The sequence below is a fragment of the Bufo bufo genome, chromosome 4 (assembly GCF_905171765.1).
Source record: "Bufo bufo chromosome 4, aBufBuf1.1, whole genome shotgun sequence".
Taxonomy (NCBI): Eukaryota; Metazoa; Chordata; class Amphibia; order Anura; family Bufonidae; genus Bufo; species Bufo bufo.
The window spans coordinates 574,234,370-574,256,770 of record NC_053392.1 but is presented as its reverse complement, the minus strand read 5'-3'; the positions used below and the strand labels follow the sequence as shown (position 1 = coordinate 574,256,770).

General features: G+C 46.5%; 1 protein-coding gene across 1 annotated transcript; it reads right to left on the bottom strand.

Moving 5' to 3' along the window:
- Positions 1-13,707: 13,707 nt before the first annotated feature.
- Positions 13,708-17,833, bottom strand: LOC120999452. Its single transcript, XM_040430341.1, has 2 exons — positions 16,918-17,833; positions 13,708-13,820 (listed from the first exon to the last, which is right to left on the bottom strand). Exons 1-2 carry the CDS (start codon positions 17,543-17,545, stop codon positions 13,816-13,818), a joined length of 633 nt encoding a protein of 210 aa, XP_040286275.1. The 5' UTR covers positions 17,546-17,833; the 3' UTR covers positions 13,708-13,815.
- Between the last annotated feature and the right edge of the window lie 4,568 nt (positions 17,834-22,401).

Genomic DNA, 22,401 nt, shown 5'->3' with positions numbered 1-22,401 from the left:
ATAAATATCACCCTTCCCTCTACACCTCCCCCAACATCTGTGATCTGGGGAGAATCAGGAGGACACCATACACATTAGATGGTTGCCGATCCTGCCAATATCATCCAGTTCAACCAAAATGTATCTAATGTACTGTATATTGCCAGCTTTAGAGGGCCCATAATCGTCTCTGTCACATAAGAAGACCATACTATTATGTATGGTAAATGGGGGGCTTGTTTTGACATTAGGACCCAGGAGTTTCAAGTCACGGCTATGGGTTTTAGCAACTTCTTGTTTTTCCACTCTTGAAATGCAAAGCAATACAAGGTCAGCATTTATTTGTCAGAAATGACAGCCTTCTGAAAGCTACAAATAATTATAATAAATGGTGTCTATTGTGTGTGCAAATCTGCTATAACACGGACTCTAAATGCAGCCATCCATCAATGTCTGTAGTCCCCAGGTAAAGCAAGGTTTCTAGATATTTCTGCAAGTTAAATGGCTGCCTGTTGTTTTAGCAATGGGTACAGTCTCAACAGCAATGATCTGGCGGTGACCCCCACAGTACAGCCTGGAGGGCTAATCATTCGAGCTGCTATACCTGTCATTTCATTTTGTCATTGGATAACAGGGTATCTGATGTCCTTCTAAAACTGTGTGTTCAATTCGGAGAAAAACTGCTGTAGATTTTGTATTAGCTTCAATTAGAAAGTGCCCATTGACAGCTTTCCAAACTCCGTTTGCTTTTCCCTCATTAAAAAAAATATATATACAAGTGGACGGTTATTCACCAGGTCTGGCAGAGAGGGCCTTGTCATAGTCTATGTTTCTAGGATTTTATAAAAAAACTATTTCATGGAATTATTAACATTTCAGATGAACACCGGCGGCTTTTCATGAGCCCGGTATGATTCCGTATTCTGCAGAGAATATCTGCATTAATCGAGGCATTGATTCGGGCTTTTATGCAGTATAGTCAATTTTTATCATAGGTCTCGGCCCGTCACACATTGTGCAGTCAGCTGTTTTATTACCCTGATCGCTATTAGTGTTGATCACGAATATTCGAATTGCGAATTTTAATCGCGAATATCGGCACTTCGAGAATTCGCGAATATTTAGAATATCGCAACATATATTCGTAATCGCGAATATTCTTTTTTTTTTTTTAAATACCACTTTATGCAAATTTTTTCGCAAATTTTTGCAATCAAGAAAATGATACCTGGAGATCACGAATTCTCGAATATATGGCGAAAATTCACCCAAATATTCGCCCATATGTTAAAATCACTACTCTACAGTCAACTATGTGGAGACAATACTCACATGTACAGGTGTGGCTAGGGGTGTCCTGATGGGGCATGTGTCCAAGCTGCTGGGTGACTGGAGCATACCATAAAACCCTCAGCCTTGGCCTCAGAATTTAAAGGAGTTGTCCACGATCAAACATGATATCTTACCATGTCTAGCTCATTCAAGGTCCCCCTGTTGTGTTCCTGTATTTTTAGCACTTCTCCAGTGCTCCTACGGCCCCCCCACTAAATATTAACATGTTTGTGTATATCTTCGGTAACTTCCTGAGGCACTGCATCGCGGCGTCAGTCAGATCAGTCTCCGCTCCTCTGTGCATCCTCCTCCCTCATTGTTATTCCGCCTCCTGTCCGCATATCCCTCCTCTCTATCTTCATATATAAAGATGCGCAATGCCCGGTGACGTCACCGGACCAGAGGGGCGTTACAAATCTCTGATGTTACCTCCTACAAACCTCTAATGTCTGTGGGTGCCAGTGACGTCACCGGGCTCCTTGCGAAGCAGAAGAAGAGGCTTCGCTCTCCACAAAGGGGCCCGATACGTCACTAACTTGTAGAGAAACCGCGATTCCGGCTCAGAATTTGGAGATTAGAAAATGGGGCATGAGAAAAGGAAAATAAAGGTAATGCAGGCATGTATGTACAATTAAGGTGACTACAGTGCACTTAAGCAAATGTCACCAATCCCGGACAACCCCTTTAACTGCCCAGCTAGGAATTATTATTATTATTTATTATTATTGTTAAAACGCCATTCATTCCATGGCTTACAGACTGGTACAGAAGGAGAGAGGGCCCTGCCCGTGAGGGCTTACAATCTACAAGGTAACTGAAAATGCATTCCGTTCCGTTCTCATACCAGAGAGCGGTTTGCAGCATGCTGTGGTTTGTTTTCCATCCTGGGATGCGGAGCAAGACGGATCCGTCATGACCCATAATGCAAGTCAATGGGGACGGATCCGTTTTCTCTGACACAATCTGACACAATAGGTAACGGATCCGTCCTCAATTGACTTTCAATGGAGTTCCATCCTGACAGATCCGTCTTGGGTATCTTAAAGATAATACAGCCAGATCCGTTCATAACGGATGCAGACGGTTGTATTATCAGTAACGGAAGCGTTTTTGCTGAACCCTGCCGGATCCAGCAAAAACGCTAGTGTGAAAGTAGCCTTACCCTGCCAGCTCATCCTCAGTCCGAGTCAGGGGCGTAGGAAGCGGGGGGGATGGATCCCCCCAGGAAATAATGCGGGGGGGGACAGGTATGGTGAAATCCCCCCCAGCGGCAGCGCAGTGGGGCAATGTGTGCGGCGGCGGCGGGGCACTGAGATGAGCGCTTCCATTGTGGAAGTGCTCATCTCCATAGTGATCTGTTTGTATCGCCGTCTCAGGACAGCGATACAAACAGAAGGCTGTGCGGAGGAGCAGGGGAGAGGTGTGTCCCTTTCCTGTTCCTCTGATAGGCTGCCAGCCTAGTGCCGGCAGCCTATCAGAGGCCGGCGTAGGCGGCGTGATGACGTCAGGCGGCGCGAGCCGTACAGCGCGGGACACAGGCCGGAAGAGGCCTGCATCGCATCGCTCCAAAGAGGTAAGTATAAGTGTTAATTTTTTGAAAAATATATACAATACTTAGCTTTACTGGAACATGATTGGGGGGGGCGGGGCCCTGTTATTACTGGCACATAATGGGGGGGGCCTGTTATTACTGGCACATAATGGGGGGGGCCTGTTATTACTGGCACATAATGGGGGGGGCCCTGTTATTACTGGCACATGATTTGGGGGCGGGGGCTGTTATTACTGGCACATGATTGGGGGGGCCCTGTTATTACTGGCACATGATTGGGGGGGGCCCTGTTATTACTGGCACATAATGGGGGCGTCCTGTTATTACTGGCACATGATTGGGGGGGCTGTTATTATTGGCACATGATTGGGGGGGGCTGTTATTAGTGGCACATGATTGGGGGGGCTGTTATTACTGGCTGATGAGAGGCGCTGGGGGGGCTGATGAGAGGCACTGGGGGCTGCTGGAGAGGCACTGGGGGCTGCTATGAGGCATGGGGCTCTTATCTGAGGTCTGATTGGGGGTCATTCATATTGGGGTCTGAGCTGAGGTGTGATCTGAGGTCTTATTAACATTGGGGATCTTATTGGGGCTGTTAGCTGAGGTCTGATTAACATTGGGGGTCTGATTTGTGGTCTGACCTGAGGTGTAATGAAAAATATTTTTTTCTTATTGTGCCCACTTCCAGCCCGGAGCCCAGCTGCCCAGAGCACTGATCCGGAGCAGCTTGGAGAAAAAGTCTCCCACAGTCTCCCACACTCCTTCTGCCTGGCCAAGCCAGCCAGCACCCCTGAGGCCAAGCCAGCCAGCACCCCTGAGGCCAAGCTAGCCAGCACCCCTGAGTCTTCAGAACTGTAAGTAAATTATATATAAGGGGAGATTATTGATTTGGCGGGGGGGGGGGATCGCCAGAGAAAGTACCCGGAATAACTGAAATATATGCCAAACGTTTGGTTAATTTCTGTGACCTGATAAACAAAGAACTGTTCCTTTTGCATATTTTTTGTTGTGAGATTTTTCACACACTTAAAATTTAACGATATAAACAACTCGCAGTTTACTGAATAAGAATATACCCGGCGAGCAAAAATGCTGTCCCCCCCCAGATTTTTGGGGGGTTCCTACACCCATGGTCCGAGTATATTCATAGACTGTTCAGTTTGGACATTCTGACCAGTTGGTTCACTCTTGAGCCCATCTTGGGCTGCAGAGCTTTTATGTTTTGACCCTGTGAGGATGCAAATTAATAAAATTTTTCCTTATCTCATTTGCTTTGGATGATTTCATGCAGGAACATGTTTTTGCAGTGGAGGAAATGAGTTAATGTAGGACAGATAGGAGAGGTTCTAGTCTGTTTATTGGTAGGACTCAACGGCGAGTGTTGCAGTCGTCCAGCAGTGCATGGTGTGTGAGGAGGAATGACAGTTAAAAATATTTTTTGAGTTGGAGATAGTAGTAGCATAATGAGTAGGTGATATTGGCTCAGTCAGGGCCGTCTTTAATATTGATTGGACCCTGGGTAAGAATTTACTTGGGCCCCCTGGATCCCGCCTTCCCACACCCTAGCATGCAATCACGCCCTCCACCACAACACACACAAAAAAAAGTAATATATATATAATATAGCTTACAGTGAATTACTGTAAATACAGTTCTGAAGACTCCAGCAGGCTCAGAATCAGTGCTCTGGGCAGCAGGGCTCAGGGCTGGAAGTGGGCAGCGCTCTGCAGTTCAGGAAGGAGACCAAGGCTCGGCTCACCTCGCCTCTGCGTGACGTCACGACGCGCGGAGTACGCAAAGGTCAGGGGAGGTTGGGAGCTGAGCAAGTACCGTATTTTTCACCGTATAAGACGCACCGGCCCATAAGACACACCTAGGTTTTAGAGAAGGACAATAAGAAAAAAATATTTTCCACTACACCTCAGGTCCAACCACCAATCAGACCCCCAATGGTAATCAGACCCTCAATCAGACCTCATATCAGCCTCCCAATGCCATATATCAACCCCCCAATGCCATATATCAGCCCCCCAGCCTCATATATCAGCCCCCCAGCCTCATGTATCATCCGCCCAGCCTCATGTATCAGCCCCCCAGCCTCATGTATCAGCCCCCCAGCCTCATGTATCATCCCCACAGCCTCATGTATCAGCCCCCCAGCCTCATGCATCATCCCCCAGCCTCATGTATCAGCCCCCCAGCCTCATGTATCAGGTCCCCAGCCTCATGTATCATCCCCCAGCCTCATGTATCAGCCACCCAGCCTCATGTATCAGACCCCCAGCCTCATGTATCAGCCCCCCAGCCTCATATATCAGCCCCCCAGCCTCATATATCAGCCCCCCAGCCTCATGTATCACCCCCCTAGCCTCATGTATCAGCCCTCCAACCTCATGTATCAGCCTCCAGCCTCATGTATCAGCCCCCCATCCTCATGTATCAGCCCCAGCCTCATGTATCAGCCCCCCAGCCTCATGTATCAGCCCCCAGCCTCATATATCAGCCCCCCAGCCTCATGTATCAGCCCCCCAGCCTCATGTATCAACCCGCCAGCCTCATGTATCAGACTCCAGCCTCATGTATCAGACTCCAGCCTCATGTATCAGCCCCCCAGCCTCATGTATCAGCCCCCAGCCTCATATATCAGGCCCCAGCCATCAGCGCAAATAAAATAAATAAACAACTTACCTATCCTGCTGCTGGACGCCGCCGCTCCCGAGTCCTCACCACCAGCGCTCTCTCTCTTCTTCCTGGTCCTCAGCTGTCATCTGTGAATGCTGCGCACAGCTTGAGGTCATTCTGTGCGCAGCCACTGCACAGCCGACAGCCGAGGACCAAGAAGCGGTGAGTACAGAGCTTTCACCGCTTCCCGGTTCTCTGGTACTAATTAGCGCTTCCATAATGGAAGCGCTGATTAGTATTCACCCCATAAGATGCAGGGGCATTTTCCCCCCACTTTTGGGGGAAAAAATGCATCTTATGGGACAAAAAATAATTTGTGGGCTGTGTCCAGCGGGGCTCAAGAGGCAGCTGCCTTGGGGCCCCCAGGAGCAACTGGGCCTGGGGCAGCTGCCCCTTTTGCCCTGCCTTAAAGATGGCCCTGGGCTCAGTAGCTAACCCTGATGCCTTGCAGTTCTGGGCTCCTGAGTTTGGATAGAATTTGCATGCCCCCCTCTCCCCCCTGTGTTCACGTGTACTTCCTAAGATTTCCTCCCACACATATATTGACTAATTGGCTTTCAATGAATATGATCCTAGCGTGTATGCATCTGAGTTTGGGAAATTAGATTGTGAGACCCGTTAGAGGAGGGACTGGTTGACGACTTTCTCTGTGGAATATCCTGCTGGTCTATAAGCAATGAGAAATAAATGAATATACCGGTATGTATGTGAGGTTCCAACACCCCGTTTCAACACTAGGCCTAGCCTAGGGGCTCAGGGCACGCTCAGACATCCACTATGCGCTGATACGGGCTTCACCATTATGCAAGGATTTTATGAAAAATAGCTATTTTCTATATCTTACAATACACAATGTGCAAATATAGAATAATCACCCCTCCATCAAAGAGATAACCGTATGCCAGCTATCCTTGCATTCCTTCCTATCTGCTGTTTTGCCACCTTGAGTTAAAAGATTAAAAATGTACTTTTCAGTGATAAAAAAGAAACAAGCAATAATCCATTGACTGCTTAAATGACACAGGTCACGTACAACATCACGTACAATGACTATTCTGCGCTTTGACACTATCTCTATATAAAATATGTATGGGTAGAACAGGCTGGGTCTTGTACTCTGACTCTGCAGCTGGGACAACAAGCTGACGTAATAGCCTGAGAAATGTCCATAGGCATCCATTGCAATCCAAATAGTCCTTATCACAGTTTTTGAGTTTCTGGTCATGTGACTTTTCTTTGCTTAAAGGGTGTGACACGTCTGCCACCTTATTCTCATATCACTTGGCACATTTGTGCTGGAGATATAAGTACATGCAAATATTTGTGTGTAGCCAAACCAGCCAACAAGTCTTCCTGTGGAAGTGAACTGAGTAGCTGATTGTGCAGATTTAAGCTATCGCCACGAGGGCTAAAAGAGCAAGCTACTCGCATTATGGTCCAAAAATCTAACATTATTTCCACATTCGGTCAATTTAAAGGGATGCCTATCACGGCAAAAAGAAACACAGTACCTATCTATAAAGGCTATGGCCACATGTGGCATTGCATGCCATAGCGTTTACAGTAGCAGCAAATTAAATTAAAGCTGCACTTTACAAAATGTCAATTGATATTTGAAATACAGAAGGTGAAACCTGAGGCAAGACCACATCACTTATGTACCAAAATCTGAATGACTAGGTACATATTTTGTAATGGACCCTCCACTTGTGCCAGTACCTGTCACGATCCCTCAGGTGACTGGTGTCAGGAAATCAAGGAGACTGGCTGAGCGTGGAGGAATCTAACAGCCTCCGTGATTTCTCTTGATTCAGTTTTGATAGGGTTAATAACCACTTCCCTTTTCTCAGCTGTTGCTCAGTGGTCATCACTTCTACCCTTTATAGTCTTACCCCACCCTTCTGACTATGCGGTTGATAGCTTCATTTGGGTTTGGCTGAGCTGGTGTGAGATCCTCTCTGGTGTTCCTGTTCTTCCATCTCTACAGAAGTTAAGTGTCGCGTTTGTTTGTATTTGTTATATTCCCTGTTGTTGTATCTCGGCCTGAGACAGAGACTTTCATTCGTCCATCTGGGGAGGAATGGGTTGTCTCTGGTCCTATACAGGGCCTTATAGGGAAATCAGGGCCTAGGTATACTGTTTATGAATATTCCTACCTTCAAGGTCTATTCATATTGATAGGTAGTCAGGGCCCGGATTAGGGTTGTCTAGGAGGTGACCTGTTTCTTCCCTAGTTTCCAGGCCCAGTTACTGTTCCCCTTCCCTCCTGTGTTCAGTGTGGAGTTCCCCCCCCCCCCCCCCACTGATCGTGACAGTACCCTAAGGGTACATGTGTAGTACCCCCAGACCTGGGGGTACTACTATTGTAATGTAACTGCAGGGGTTTGTAAAATAAAGGCAATGTAATGACATGCCATACACTTTGTTCACCAGCAGATGGGGTATGGTTGGTAGTGTGTGGCGACAGGAATGGGACTTACCATCCCTCTTGGTAGGAATGGGCTGGTCCAATTTTCTACACGGGAGAGATGCACAAGTAGGCCCTAACTGTAGCACAGATACACTCTCTACTCACAAACCAGCAGGGCGGACTCAGGTCCATCTCCTGGCAACCTAAGGGAGGAGCCAAGGTGTTAACCATAAACTGTCCATACAGTGCTTTTAGGTGTATAATTACAGTACATCGCAACATTTCACTTAGCAACATAAAATTACAACAATTTACGCTTTGCAGTGACCTTGTTCTGGGCTACTGCAATTTCACAACTCTTCTTCTTCTTATGAAGTACTTTATACTGTATACAAGCACTCTCACACTGCAGGAGCTGAAGAATTATTGTGTGCTTTTTAATGCTTGTTGGGAAGTTTTTCTATAAAGCAAAAGTGATTTTGAGAAGAACTTCAATATCTTATTGCTGGGGAAGTTCTAAATAGCCTTGCAATTTTACATATACATAGCTTGCCACAGAGGCCTGCCAGCTGTGAATAAATGGCATTTATTTCACGCTGCCAAAAGCTTAGTGAACTGCATGGATACATTTGGCTGTTATTATGCTAAGAAAGGCCGGCTTTCATTAGGTCTAAAATGTGGGGTCCAAGTTGTTTCACATCCGCAGCATTCACAAGACTGGGCAGTAAATCGCCATTACATGATACAATCAAGAAAACCGGCCTGTGACATCATCTGGACGTCTTATAAAAGGGGAATTTGTGATGCTCTGCTTCCAACATGGAGGTGTGAAATCTGCAAATATATTGTGGGGATGCATAAAAATGGTGCATTATATGTTAAGGAAGAGCGTTGGTTTTGATTAAAGGTTTTAATAGGTGAACCTTCTTAATTACCTAAAATGTTAACCTAGATGTTATGTCCTACAGCCAAGACTGATCTATCATAAACGACAGACTATGGATTTGCCTATATTATAAATGGGCCAGTGAAAGCCAGGTTTAATATTTTGCATTGGGGCCTTGGAGCATCAAGTTTCTACTCTGTATATACTGATCCATATACGTGCATATTTGGAGTATGGCATAGGTAAAATGTCCATCAAGTTCTTTCTCAGACCATAATATTTCTTCCAGGGGAAGAACAAGTTGTACAAGTTTTTTTGCCCCATGGGGTAAAAATCAATTGACCCCACAAAACTTTCAGTTGCTTTTATAGCAACTTCTGGTTAGCTTACTGTAAAGAGGAGATAGAGGGATAAGTATCTGATGAGAAGGCAGCCAAACTTTAGGACACTCACCGATCACGAGTGTATGAATGAAGTGGCAGTCTAGTCTAGTAGGCATGCTGCCTTACCATCTATCTAATTTTACACACAGGATACCAATTCTCATGATCACTGTGGGTCCAGGAGGTCAAACCTCAACCAATCAGACATTTATCCGCTATTTAAGCACAATCCTTTTAACTAGAGATCAACATTCTCCATTCTTTTCAGGAAAATTGCTTTCAGAAAAGAAACTCAGGGAATATTTTTCCATGTTTACTGGTGATGTCTCGTCACCTGGGCTATTATCGGTCTCAACGTTTACATGATGGCCATGATCATCCCAGACCTCAAGTCACAATACCGAAGTGTGAACATTAACAGTGATACGGATAGGACAGTTAATGGAGGAAGTATTAGTACAATGAGCAAACTATTGGCCATGTCTGAGAGCCCAGGGCCAAAGGGGCCTACAACGCCTTACTCATGTTTCACGGATGTACCAAGACATACGGATGTCCTGGCGACAGTGAGCGGCAGGAGATCCCAGAGACTGGCAACAAGTGGTTTGATCTGACAGGTTTTCCTTGTGGATCAATAGGTGTCTGTGTTGTTTCTGGTAATGGCCACACCCCTTGCCTCCAGGTGTTGCTTATGTGGTCATTTAACCTTCCTTATTTATAGTTGCTTCTCCTATTATGCTGTGCGGTTTATAGCTTCTGTGCCGGTGGATTGTTTGTGGTTGGATCTCGGCTGAGTTCCTGGTGCTTCCATAGCCTCTTTGAAGTTAAGTCTCCCCTTTCCCTTATGTATTTTGTTTAGGTTCTGTATATTGCATTTCCCTATTATTTGTATTAGGCCTGAAGTAGAATCCTGTTCGTCCTTTCTTTTGGAGGAACAGATAGTCTTGTCCCTGCCATTAATACCAGGGTCCTATAGGGCTAGATAGGACTCTAGGTATTCCTGCGTATGAACTCACCTACCTGTGGGGTCTGTTCATACTGGTTATCAGTCAGGATTTTGGTTAGGGTTTTCACTAGGAGGTGTCCATCTTCCTTCCCTAGTTCTCAGGCCTGATTCCCTGTTTCCCCCTTCCTTCCTATGCTCGGTGTAGTGTTTCACTCCCACACTGAAGTGTGACATCATGACAACAAAAAAAAGAAATAAATGCTTTTCAAATGCAATTATGTAATTCAGCTCAGGTGTATAATTTAATTTTATTAAGTAAACTGCACAACACTGAAGTTCTCCAAGATCCATCCAAATCTCTTAAAACACATTTACGGATGTAACAAATAGGGTAAGACAACATCAAATTGTATTGATTGATTGACTGCTGATTCTTCTCTGATTTATTCAGGGTTCTCAGTGGTGTCTTCACAATTTCTTCTTGCTCATGCTGGAGGTGAAAACACAGAAGACATTTACTCATGTTTTTCTCCATTTCTCGCCAAAAAGTGTCCTATTCCATCTATGTATTAAAGGGGTTGTCACATGAAGAGAGAAAACGCATGGTCGCCCTGTTCTAAAGCCAATAACATAAACATGGAATCCCTTGCCCTCGACAATGGTGGAGGTCCCAGAGGTCAGACCTTCATCGAAGCCCTTTAACTCATTATGCCAATAATACAAAATGGTAATGATATATCAGATCAATCACACAGTCTTGAGGAGATACTGTATTCATTTGTAATATATGATGCAGACAAGAAGAATCACAAGACAAAGTACCAGACCTTACTATAAACCTTAAATAATACTGCTACAGTCAGTGCTCTTCTGTACTTCATATATCAATTAAGAGCTGAGCTGGTTAATTCTAAGAAGGGGAACATAATGGCTTCAGGGTATCCTTGTCCCAACACGTTTCTGACAGTAAGCTCTTGTAAGGACCATCAAGCTAATAGTCCTATACTTATGATGACGTCTGATTGCCAAACCGTATATATATCAGATAAAGTATTTCTTCTCTAGGCTGATGATTGACTCCTTGTGCTGTACGTCCTGTCACCAGCATGCACATCCTGCATACATAATATGTCTTTCTAATTACTCTAAATAAAGAGCTATGGGTAAAACCCAGAGGAAATTGAATTTTAATAGTTAAATACCATTAACACAAATGACCCCTAATGTCATCCATATAGATATTAGCAAAATTACAAATCTTAAATAGGTCATCTAAGGTTTTAGTTTATTTTTTAAATTGGCAAAGAGCAGATGCCTGGATTAAACAAAGCCAAAAACATTACTAATCCTTTAGAGGTCCTGTCACTCCAGCATCTCCTGTCCCTGGTGGCCCCACAGTGATCTCACATTCATCACTCCTGCAGCCAATCAGTGGTCTCAGTGGTCATGAGGCACTCATGCACATGTGACTGCTGAGGACAATGATTGGCGGCAGTGGTCACGTGAACGAGGTATGCAGTGACCCATGGGGAGAGGTGGAGAGGATGGGAGTGGTAGTTGTGGCACTAATAGGAGCAGTGGTGATTCACAGTGGCTGTCCTCACTCCAGCACTCCCTGGAGCCTTGCTGTGGTTGCAGGGCGCACCCTTTTGTTTCCTTAGGGCACACTCTGGACCTTGTGGGGCTCCTGTCTGGTGTTAGTTTGAGTGCCCTTGATGGTGAATGGCTGTCAAAGTGCTAGGCAGGAGAGTAGGAGTAGTGGGCCAGAGGATGTATGGGGGTGGAGTCAATGACCAGGCAGCAACAATGATGGTGCTAGTACTCCCTAGGTCTCTCTATATAAAAATGTTTCTCAGTCCTCCCAAATGCTGGCAGGTTTGCTACACAGTTCTCATCAACTCCATCTGCAATGCGCAGTTTGAGGGGTGCAGGTGCAAAATCACTTGTTCAGACCAATTGGTTAAATCTTTCCATGTGCAGAAAAGGCTTAGTGCCATAGACGAGCGGTACCTTACTGTTTGCCCAAAGCACGACCATATACAAGTGGTACCTTACTGTCTGCCCAAAGCATGACCCTGCAACTCTCAACCATCAATAGAATCTAGTCCCATCCTTTCAGGAGTGTTCTCTCTATGTTTAGTAGCTTTGCTGGCAGGACAGTCTCAGGGATAGAGCTTCCCTGGTTCAGGCCTAGTTTTGTCGAGCTCTCAGTGGTACATCCTTCACCAGGATGAGACCTCTGAACTACTCACAAGGAGGTGGGTTCAGCCCATCCCCTAGCAACTAATACAAGACTGCCAGACTTAACCATGTGCTGTCAATAATCAAGAATGCATATTGCATAGGAAAATAAGTGTTTTAACAAAACATTAATCTCAGTAGCATTAAATTAACCCTATGCAGTGATCCTCGGGGACACTGCATGTACAACACTTGGTCTCTGCAGGACAGAGGGGACTGGAGTGGTTGGGACCTGAGAGGGGTTGTTGGAGTCCAGGGATCTTTAAATTAATGTTTTTTTTCCTCTAATTTTTACAAGTTTCTGTACTTTGCCATTTAAAAAAAAAAGTTGTGCAATTCCTTTAACCCATTAAGCACTTCCAGTAGAGAAAATAATTACTACAATATACACCTCAAGCAGGTCAAATAGGATATGTTGCTGGCTCTACCTGCAGAATTGTGATGGCAGCTCTGGAAAATAACACAAGCTGTACACTAGTGTTGAGCGTGAATATTCGAATTGCGAATTATAATCGCGAATATCGCCACTTTGAGAATTCGCGAATATTTAGAATATAGTGGTATATATTCGTATTCACGAATAGTGTTGATCTCTAATATTCTAATCGCAAATTTTTATCACGAATATATTACATTGCCGATTTTCACAATCAAGAAAATTATGACTGGAGACCACGAGCTCTAGAATTTGCGAATTTATGGTGAATATTCGCAATATTAGAATATTGCCTATGCCGCTCATCACTACTGTACACCTGGATCAGTGCAAATATGTAATGTAATATATTTACAAAGTGACTTAACTTTTAATGTAGCTCAAATGGAGTGTTTCAAAAACAACCCTTTTAGAGTGTATGGACATGATCATGATCAGTCATTCATCTGAAAGACTGTCCTGTAATGCGTTGTATAACTCCATGGTTAGCAATAACTAAGCAATGTACACTGAACAAAAATATAAATGCAACACTTTCGGTTTTGCTCCCATTTTGCATGAGCTGAACTCAAAGATCTGAAACATTTTCTACTCTCAAATATTGTTCACAAATCTGTCTAAATCTGTGTTAGTGAGCCCTTCTCCTTTGCTGAGATAATCCATCCCACCTCACAGGTGTGGCATATCAAGGTGCTGATTAGACAGCATGAATATTGCACAAGTGTGCCTTAGACTGCCCACAATAAAAGCCCACTCTGAAATGTCCAGTTTGATCACACAGCACAATGCCACAGATGTCACAACGTTCGAGGGAGTGTGCAATTGACGGGAAACACTCAGAAACCGGAGAGCAGGAGAGCCATCATCCGGAACCTCTGTCAAGAGGGGAACTCCTCGAAACTGCAACTGCAGAACTGTAACAGGAAACCGCCAGTCCACTGGAACCAGCGAGAACCACCTCAGGAAAGTCAACCTGCGAAAAGAATGAAAATGCATGAAAGGAAAATGTTCCATCCGCCTGACACGTGCAAGCACGAAGAACCATCAAAATTCCACAATAATACAGATCATCATGAGTAAAGAACATCACATTCCAGCAAGCAATAACCCAAGGGAGGGGAATTAAAGGGCGGGCAATACTCGCCTCCGTGTCTTTCATAAAATCATGACTTTACGTCATAAACTAGTAAAATCCCACAATTTTATTTCAAGACACGGAGGCTCATATTGCAAGTTTAAAGCTGTAACACAACCGAAGAGAAGGCATGTAGAGAAGGGCGAAAGTAGAATTCTTTAAAAGTCGAAGCCCGCGACCAATCCGCAATCCTCATGATATCCTCCAAACGAGCTCCAGAGACCAGCATGGAAGTGGAGGCAGCACTCCTAGTAGAGTGGGCCGTGAACACAGAGGTGTCCACACCCGCTAAAGACATACTCCACTTAACCCAACGCGCCAGAGTAGGAGTGGAAACCGGGGCAAACGGACGGCGATAAGAGAGAAATAGCTGCAGGCTTCCAGGAGGTCTAAGCGTGGAAGTCCTAGCCTCATACTCCTGGAGACAAGCAACCGGGCACAGGTTCGGGATATCAGGAAAACTGGGGTAAGAGACAGAACGAATATGCGTTTTGGTTCGGCGGGAGATATTGAAAGTGACTCCCTCCGGAGAAAAAGATCGTGCATCAAAATCCAAAGCCCTGACGTCCGAAACTCTCTTGCAAGAGATTAGGCAAAAGAGGGTAACCAACTTGGCCGAAAGCTGGCGCAGAGAAAGCTGAGAATTAGATGGCCATGTAGAGAAAAGGTCCAAAACCAAGGAAACGTCCCAGGTAGAGGAAAAACGCGGACGAGGAGGCCGAGACATCCGAGATCCCTTGAGGAGGCGGCATACTAGGGGATGTTGACCCGCAGGACGTCCGTCGAACCCCTGGTGAAAGGATGAAATGGCCGATCGGAAGAGATTGAGAGTACGATACGCCTTACCCTCCTCAAATAAGGACGTCAAAAATTCTAGGATGTCCGAGACAGGTGCTGAAAAGGGATCCAGACTCCGAGCCACGCACCAACCAGTCCATGATCCCCAGGCTGCTCTATAGGCCCTTCTGGTGCCCGGAGCCCACGACTGATCCAGGAGTCTTCGAGCTGCGTCCGAAAGATCCTCGCCCTGGCTGGGGTGCCCGATATTCTGCAGGCCAGCAAACGGAGAGATCCCCCCACCAGGAGCGGGTGTCGCGCGCCTCCGGAGTCTAGAAGAAGTTCTGGGAAGTCCGGAAGAAGAAACGGTGGTAGGATGAGTAGATCCAGCAGGTGGGGAAACCACGACTGGGAAGTCCAAAACGGGACAATCAGCACCAATTCCGCCTGTTGACGCCGCACCTGAGCCAAAACCCGAGGCAGCATCGCGAACGGTGGGAATGCATAGAGGAGTGATCCGCGCCAGTCTTGTAGGAATGCGTCCACCGCCTCTGCGTCTGGATCCGGTCGCCAACTGAAAAAACGCGGTAACTGAGCATTCAACCGAGAGGCAAACAGGTCGATATAGAATGGACCCCAGATGGACGAGATGTCGGAGAACACCGTCCCATCTAACTTCCAATCGCTGTAATCCTTGAGGTGTCGAGAGTTCCAGTCCGCCTGAATGTTCTGTAGACCAGGTAGATATTCCGCCACCACCGTAATCTCCTGATTGAGACAGAAAGACCAAAACTCCTTGGCCAAATGAGACAACATGCTGGAACGGGTACCTCCCATGAAGTTTACATAACGGACAGCAGACACATTGTCCATGCGAAGGCGAATGCAGGCACTGGCGATGTCCTTGGCAAAGCTGCGGATGGCAAACGAGCCGGCCAACAGTTCCAGGGCGTTGATATGGAGCGAAGCTTCCTCCCGAGACCAACGTCCTCCTGTAGAGACTCCGTCGCAGTGGGCCCCCCACCCTAGCAGACTGGCGTCCGAGTCTATGGTGAGGTCCGGACGCGGTCCGCAAATGGCTTTCCCATTCCAAGCCTGAAGGTTCGAGATCCACCACTCCAACTCGTCCCGAGTCTCCGAATCCAGCGAGATCGTATCCCCGTAAGAGGCGCCGGTCTGAAGGTGCGCATGCTTCAGGCGTTGAAGAGCTCGGTAGTGGAGGGGGGCCGGAAAAACTGCTTGAATCGAGGAGGAGAGAAGCCCTATGATCCGAGCTAAATGGCGGAGAGTAATCCGAGGGGTCACCAGCGTCTTGCGCAGCTCCTTGCGGATGGACCGGATCTTCGACAGCGGAAGGCTGAGAGTCTCCGAGACGGAATCCACCGAGAAGCCGAGGAATTCCACAATCCTGGAGGGTGTCAAAGACGACTTCTCGTGGTTGATGAGGAAACCCAGTCGAGACAGAAGGTCCATCGCAACCTGTAATTGCGAGAGAAGGACGGAAGGGTCTTGCGCCAGAAGAAGTAAGTCGTCTAGGTAAATAATCAACCGGATCCCGCGACCGCGGAGCCAAGCCACCACCGGACGCATGAGCTTGGTGAAGCACCAAGGGGCCGACGACAGACCGAAGGGCAGGCAAGAGAAACGCCATACCTGTCCCCTCCACAGAAAACGGAGAAGGTCCCTGGAGGGACAGCAACCGGAACGGTGAGGTAAGCGTCTTTCAAATCCAGTTTCACCATCCAATCGCCTGACAGAAGAAGATCTCTGAGGAGGTGAATACCCTCCATCTTGAAGTGCCTGTAGCGCACAAATCTGTTTAGGGCTTGAGATTTATTACGGGGCGCATCTGTCCCCCTTTCTTCCGCACGAGGAAGATGCTGCTGAGCAGGCCCTCTGAAGGGGACGTGACCAATTCGATGGCCCTTTTGTGAAAAAGATCTGTCAATTCTTTGTCTATGGCCTGAGATGCGGGACCTGCGGATGGGATGGGAGGAGGAAAAGGAATATGAACCGGAGACTGCACTAGTTCTATTTGAAATCCCCGAATAGTGGATAGCACCCAACTGTCTGACGTAATTGTCTCCCAGGCCTGGGAAAAATGTTGGAGTCTGCCCCCTACATAAATTGGAGAAAAAGGAGGACGATGAACACTTACCGAGGGGACGACGAAATCCGGAACCACCTCTGAAGGGTCTGCGGCTGGGAGCACCACGGGATGGGAAGAAACCCTGCGATTGCCTGGTGTCCTGGGATGAGTATCGCTGAGAGAAGGATCTTTGACCGTAGGAGCCTCTGCCCGAACCCCGGGCGTGGAATGACGAACGGCCGGCAGAACGGCCCCTGTAATTGCCGGCCCTAGCGGAAAAACGGCCCTGGAACACTCTCCTCATGGATGATTGTGCCTTATCCAGGGCGGTGAAGGCACCCACGAACTTGCCCATGTCCTTAATGAAGGACTCTCCAAAGAGCAGTCCCTGTGCCTCTCCTCCGGCCTCAGTGAGAGCTAAATTGACCAGTTTTGGTTCAATCTTGAACAAAATAGCTTTCCGTCGTTCTATTGACAGGGAAGTATTCACATTTCCTGCTATACATATGGCCCTTTGGACCCAACCTCGGAGATGCTCCGGATCAACGGGTGTATCTGTCTCTCTGGCGATTTCCGCCAACTCAAAGATCTTTGTCAACGGGCCGAAAAGGTCCAGGAGCTTGTCCTGGGTCGCCTTAAGGGCCGACTCCAGCCCCCTTCTAGGGTTCCACCCAGACTTTGCCAAAAACTGGACCATTTTGGGGTCCACGGATGGGGTGTCACAGACCTTATTAGCAACAATGGGTCTAGGGCATTCGGCTTTGAGCTTGTTGCGAGCCTCCTTGGTCAGAGGGCAACGAACACGCGCTGCTAGGTATTGAGCAACGTGATCAAGCGGGAGCCATTCTGCGGATCTGGGGTGGTGGAGACTGTCGGGATCGAAAAGGGGGTCCCCTAGGGGATCCGTCAAAACCCCAGAAGGTCCCTGGAAGACATCAGCAGACGAAACGCCAGGAGGCGCCGGGGTAGGTGCCGGAGTAGGATCGGCAGGGGTAGAATCAGACAGACCTTCATCGGGGTAGTCAAGATCCTCACATCTAACCTCCTCGTCAGAGTCGATCTCAGAGTCGATCTCTAAATCAGTCTGTGCTCTAGCGCACTTCCATTTCCTCGCCCGTTCTGCCTGGCGGGATAAGGCTCTTTTGCGCGAGGTCGCGCTCTCTGGGGTGGCATTAGACTCACCAATCAACTGTGTTCTGGAGGCGTGAGGTACTGTTAAATCGGGCTGTGCCGTGTCACTGGAGACACCAGGGTGAGTAGAGAGGGCATCTGATATAGACTTGGTGAGGGAGTGAGTGACAGAGCCCATAGCGGCCCTAATGGCCTCAGACACAGAGCGCTGGAAAGCCTCCGCTGAGAAAACGGATCCACCAGGCGCAGGCATAGGAGAGGGGGTAGAATCCCTGCCTGTCTCCATAGATTGTGATGGAGTATGGCCCGTGGGTTGAGACATAGCCACGTTTGTGTAATAATGCCCCACTGAGTAAATAGTAATCAGGGGCAGTACAGGGTAATCAATGCCAACGGTTCTGAAACTATCTAAAGGTCTACACCTATTATGGCAAGCTAACCTGTGGAGAGAAAAAGCGATTGCTCACAGTGGGTAGTTACCCAGCGGTGAGCCGGAGCAGGGAGACACAGGCGCAACGGAGAAGGCGCAGGAAACGGAAGGAGCCGGCGGCGCTAGAGGGAAAGAGCAGGGGAAAGCATGCAAGAAAAAAGCCACCCCAAAATGGCCGCCGAAATCCCGCGGCCGGCCGAAATCACGCGAGATGACGGGATCAGCGCAGCCGGACGGCGGGAAGATGGGGAAGAGTCGGGAGGCCGCAACTGCGAGCGCGCCCACAGTCTCCGCCAAGTAAGTGAGGGGGAAGAAAGAAGAAGGGGACCAATAAGTTAACTCCTGCAGAAATCCCCCCCGTCTCCCCGTCCCCAGCAGGGGAAGGGGGAGCAAGTCACCCCCAAGGGAAGCCTATCAGGGGAAAGAAAAAACAGGGAAAGAAAAAGGCAACCAATAAGATAAAACCAATAAGGCAGTGGTGAACAGGGAAAAAAAACACAATCCTAATAAGGGGTTAATAAGCAATTTCGCACAGATAACACCATCAGATATGAGCTGCTAAACAAGAGGTACTTATCTTCTGTGGCAGCAGCAAAGAAAGAGGATGTGCTACGGACTAGTGGACATTATATTGGGGACTACGGTGGGAGGGACGGTTGCTATGGCAATATGTTAATTTGGTTTAACTTTTTCTTTGCTGCTGTGGTTGTCAGTAAAGAGAGATGATGCAATATGAGCCTCCGTGTCTTGAAATAAAATTGGGATGCTGACTGCAGGAATGTCTACCAGAGCTGTTGCCCGTGCAATGAATGTTCATTTCTCTACCATAAGCCATCTCCAAAGGCATTTCAGATTTGATGAGGCATTTCAGAGAATTTGGCAGTACATCCATCCGGCCTCACAACCGAAGACCATGTGTAACCACACCAGCCCAGGACCTCCACATCCAGGATGTTCACCTCCATGATCGTCTCAGACCAGCGTCTAGGACAGCTGCAGCAACAATCGGTTTGCATAACCAAAGAATTTGTTCACAAAACCGTCTCAGGGAAGCTCATCTGCATGCTCGTCATCCTCATCGGGGTCTGGACCTGACTGCAGTTCGTCGCCGTAACTGACTTGAGTGGGCAAATGCTCACATTCAATGACGTCTGGCCCGTTGGAGAGGCGTTCTGTTCATGGATGAGTCCCGGTTTTCACTGTTCAGAGCAGATGGCAGACAGCGTGTGTGGTGTCATGTGGGAAGCAGTTTGCTGACGTCAACGTTGCGGATCGAGTGGCCCATGGTGGCGATGGGGTTATGGTATGGGCAGGCGTATGGTATGGACAACGAACACAGGAGCATTTTATTGATGGCATTTTGAATGCTCAGAGATACCGTGACGAGATCCTGAGGCCCATTGTTGTTCCATTCATCCACGACCATCACCTCATGTTGCAGCATGATAATGCACAGCCCCATATTGCAAGGATCTGTACACAATTCCTGGAAGCTGAAAACATCCCGGTTCTTACATGGCCAGAATACTCACCGGACATGTCACCCATTGAGCATGTTTGGGATCTATACGACAGCAGGTTACAGTTCCTGCCAATATTCTGACACTTCGCACAGCTATTGAAGAGTGGACCAACATTCCACAGGCCACAATCAACAACCTGATCAACTCTATGCCACGGAGATGTGTTGCACTGTGTGAGGCAAATGGTGGCCACACCAGATACTGACTGGTTTTCTGACCCCCTCCCCCCCTCCCAGTAAGGCAAAACTGTGCACATTTCATATTCATGCTGTCTAATCAGCACCTTGATATGTCACCTGTGACCAGATTTGTGAACAATATTTGAGAGTAATGGGTCTTTTGTGTCTGTAGAAAATGTTTCAGATTTTTGAGTTCAGCTCATGCAAAATGGGAGCAAAACCGAAAGTGTTGCGTTTATATTTTTGTTCAGTGTATGTTCAAGAAACTGGAAAACTAAAATAATGTTCAATGGTGGAAATCAGTTTGAGAGAATCACTTCACCCTGAGGCCTTTCATACATTAACCCCTTAGGGACTTAGGAGGTACCGGTACGCCACATTTGCCGAGTCCTTAAGGACTCAGGACGTACCGGTACGTCCTAAGTTTAAAAATAGATTGCGGCGCGGCGGGGGTTAATAGGAATAGGATGCTCACTGAAATAATTCAGCTGGCATCCTGTCACCACGTCGGGGGGGTCATGTGACCCCCTCGTGTCGGTGATCGCCGCAAACCGCAGGTCAATTCAGACCTGCGGTTTGCGGCTTTTATCTGCGGTTGTGGCGGCGGCGGGCGGTGCTATCGGGTCCCCATGCGGCTGTGGGGGGGACCCGATGGCATGGAAGGCAGCGCGATGTCTAAGGAAGGAATCGCGCTGCCTTCCGGTGACGAGCCTGTGAGATCCAGCCCCCTGGATCTCACAGGCCGGAAGCTGTATGAGTAATACTCACTGTATTACTCATACAGCCAATGCATTCCATTGCATTGTAAAGGATTAGACCCCCAAATGTTCAAGTCCCAAAGTGGGACAAAAAATTAAGTGAAAAAAAAGTTGAAAAATAAAGTTTTCCCCCCAAAAAAGTTTCAAGTAAAAATAAACCAAAACGTCATTTTCCCCAAATAAAGTTTTTAAAAAATTGGTAAAACATAGGGGGAAAAAAAATGTATACATATTAGGTATCGCCGCGTCCGTATCGACCGGCTCTATAAACATATAACATGACCTAACCCCTCAGATGAACACCGTAAAAAAATAAAAACTGTGCTAAATTAACCATTTTTTTGTCACCATACATCACAAAAAGTACAACAGTAAGCGATCAAAAAGGCGTTAGCCCATCAAAATAGTACCAATATAACCGTCACCTCATCCGGCAAAAAATGAGCCCCTACCTGAGACAATCACCCAAAAAATAAAAAAACTATGGCTCAGAATATGGAGACACGAAAACATCATTTTTTTTGTTTTAAAAAAGCTGTTATTGTGTAAAACTTACATAAATAAAAAAAAAAGTATACATATTTGGTATCGCCGCGTTCGTATCAACCGGATCTATAAAAATATCACATGACCTAACCCCTCAGATGAACACCGTAAAAAATAAAAAATAAAAACTGTGCTAAGTAAACAATTTTTTGTCACCTTACATCACAAAAAGTGTAATAGCAAGCGATCAAAAAGTCATATGCACCCCAAATCAAACTGTCATCTCATCCCGCAAAAAAATGAGACCCTACCTAAGATAATCGCCCAAAAACTGAAAAAAAACTATGGTTTTCAAAATCTGGAGACACTAAAACATGATTTTTTTTGTTTAAAAAATGATATTATTGTGTAAAACGTACATAAATAAAAAAAAAGTATACATATTAGGTATCTCCACGTACGTATCGACTGGCTCTATAAAAATATCACATGACCTAACCCCTCAAATAAACACCGTAATTTTTTTTAAAATAAAAACTGTGCTAAATAAACCATTTTTTGGCACCTTAGATCACAAAAAGTGTAATAGCAAGCAATCAAAAAGTCACACGCACCCCAAAATAGTGCCAATAAAACCGTCATCTCATCCCGAAAAAATCATACCTTACCCAAGGTAATCGCCCAAAAGCTGAAAATATTATGGCTCTCAGACTATGTAAACACACTAAAACATGATTTTTTTTGCTTCAAAAATGAAATCATTGTGTAAAACTTACATAAATAAATAAAAAGTATACATATTAGGTATCGCCGCATCCGTATCGACCGGCTCTATAAAAATATCACATGACCTAACCCCTCAGATGAACACCGTAAAAAATGTAAAATAAAAACTGGGCTAAATAAAAAAAAATTGTCACCTTACATCACAAAAGGTGTAATAGCAAACGATCTAAAAATTACACGCACCCCAAAATAGTGCCAATAAAACCGTCATCTCATCCCGAAAAAATCATACCTTACCCAAGGTAATCGCCCAAAAGCTG

Bases quoted from the DNA above. Each gene is read 5' to 3' on its own strand.
- LOC120999452 (XM_040430341.1), bottom strand. From the start codon at position 17,545: ATGGTCCAGTTTTTGGCAAAGTCTGGGTGGAACCCTAGAAGGGGGCTG.